The sequence below is a fragment of the Ceratina calcarata genome, unplaced genomic scaffold, assembly GCF_001652005.2.
Source record: "Ceratina calcarata isolate Rehan_Ccalc_2016 unplaced genomic scaffold, ASM165200v1 scaffold2521, whole genome shotgun sequence".
Taxonomy (NCBI): domain Eukaryota; kingdom Metazoa; phylum Arthropoda; class Insecta; order Hymenoptera; family Apidae; genus Ceratina; species Ceratina calcarata.
This window is the reverse complement of record NW_017147248.1, coordinates 1-948: the sequence shown is the minus strand read 5'-3', so window position 1 is coordinate 948 and position 948 is coordinate 1. Positions and strand designations below refer to the sequence as shown.

The 948-nt window shown below is 42.4% G+C and overlaps 1 protein-coding gene across 1 annotated transcript in view; it reads right to left on the bottom strand.

The window, feature by feature from the left end:
- Positions 1-806, bottom strand: part of LOC108623128 (putative chitinase 2) — a gene marked incomplete at both ends in the record, with an annotated part of 3,620 nt that extends 2,814 nt beyond the window's left edge. Inside the window, one exon of the mRNA XM_018021436.1 lies at positions 691-806. Within this exon, the coding sequence (XP_017876925.1) occupies positions 691-806 (116 nt within the window). The remainder of the gene's footprint in view (positions 1-690) is intronic.
- Positions 807-948: the final 142 nt, after the last annotated feature.

Below are 948 nucleotides of genomic sequence, written 5' to 3'. Positions count from 1 at the left end.
ATGAATAAAAAACGATTTAAAATAACATTCGTTTATTACATTTTTATCATTCAATTTACATTGTGTATTAAATTATATATACGATAATATTTTCATATCACACGTTACATTATCACACATTCTCATATCACATTTCATTGCGAATCAGTAGCCGGGTATATTTTTCTTGTAATTGCAACCGTTTAAGGATGGATCGAACACGAGACCATCGAGGCAGTTGAATGCGATAGGATCACATCTTCCATCAACAACCTTTACACAATGATAGAACTTCGAACAGTCATTCGGATCTCGTACGTCTCGACTCCCAGTTGTCCGCGCACAAGGATCATGATGGCGGTGTCAGTGACGGGCAGGGATCGTATAATTTGTCCTTCGGCCGGAAAGTGGGGACGACGCGGCCATGGTTGGGACCAGGGATCGTATAATTTGTCCCTCGACCGGAAAGTGGGGACGACGCGACCATGGTAGGGACTGGTACTTGATGGAGGTATGCTAGGCATGGTCAGCGAAGGCGCATGAGGAGAATAGTATTGGGGATAGAAATACAGGCGAAAAAGACGGGAAGCGAGCTGTGCAGGATAAATTATACGATCCCTGGTGACGGAGTTGCAGGCGGTGGAGTTGTTTCCTAAGTTTGCGGAGAAGATTGATTTGGAACGTTTCCCCGCAATATTTTATTTATCGTACTCAGAAGTGGATACTTGTCACCACAAGTTCCACGGAAGTCATCAGTTTCAATGCTCCACATCATTACACCGCCGAGACCATTAGATAAGACGTAATTGGCCTTCTCTGCAATAGATCTGAAACCCCGAAATCATCCTCACACGAGATCCTTAAATATTAACATCTAATTCATCTATGTATGATACGTTCGTGCCGATTTTTATAAAAAAAGGCAGCACCTAAATTTTGATATACTACTTAAACCTGTCCTAATGCCGT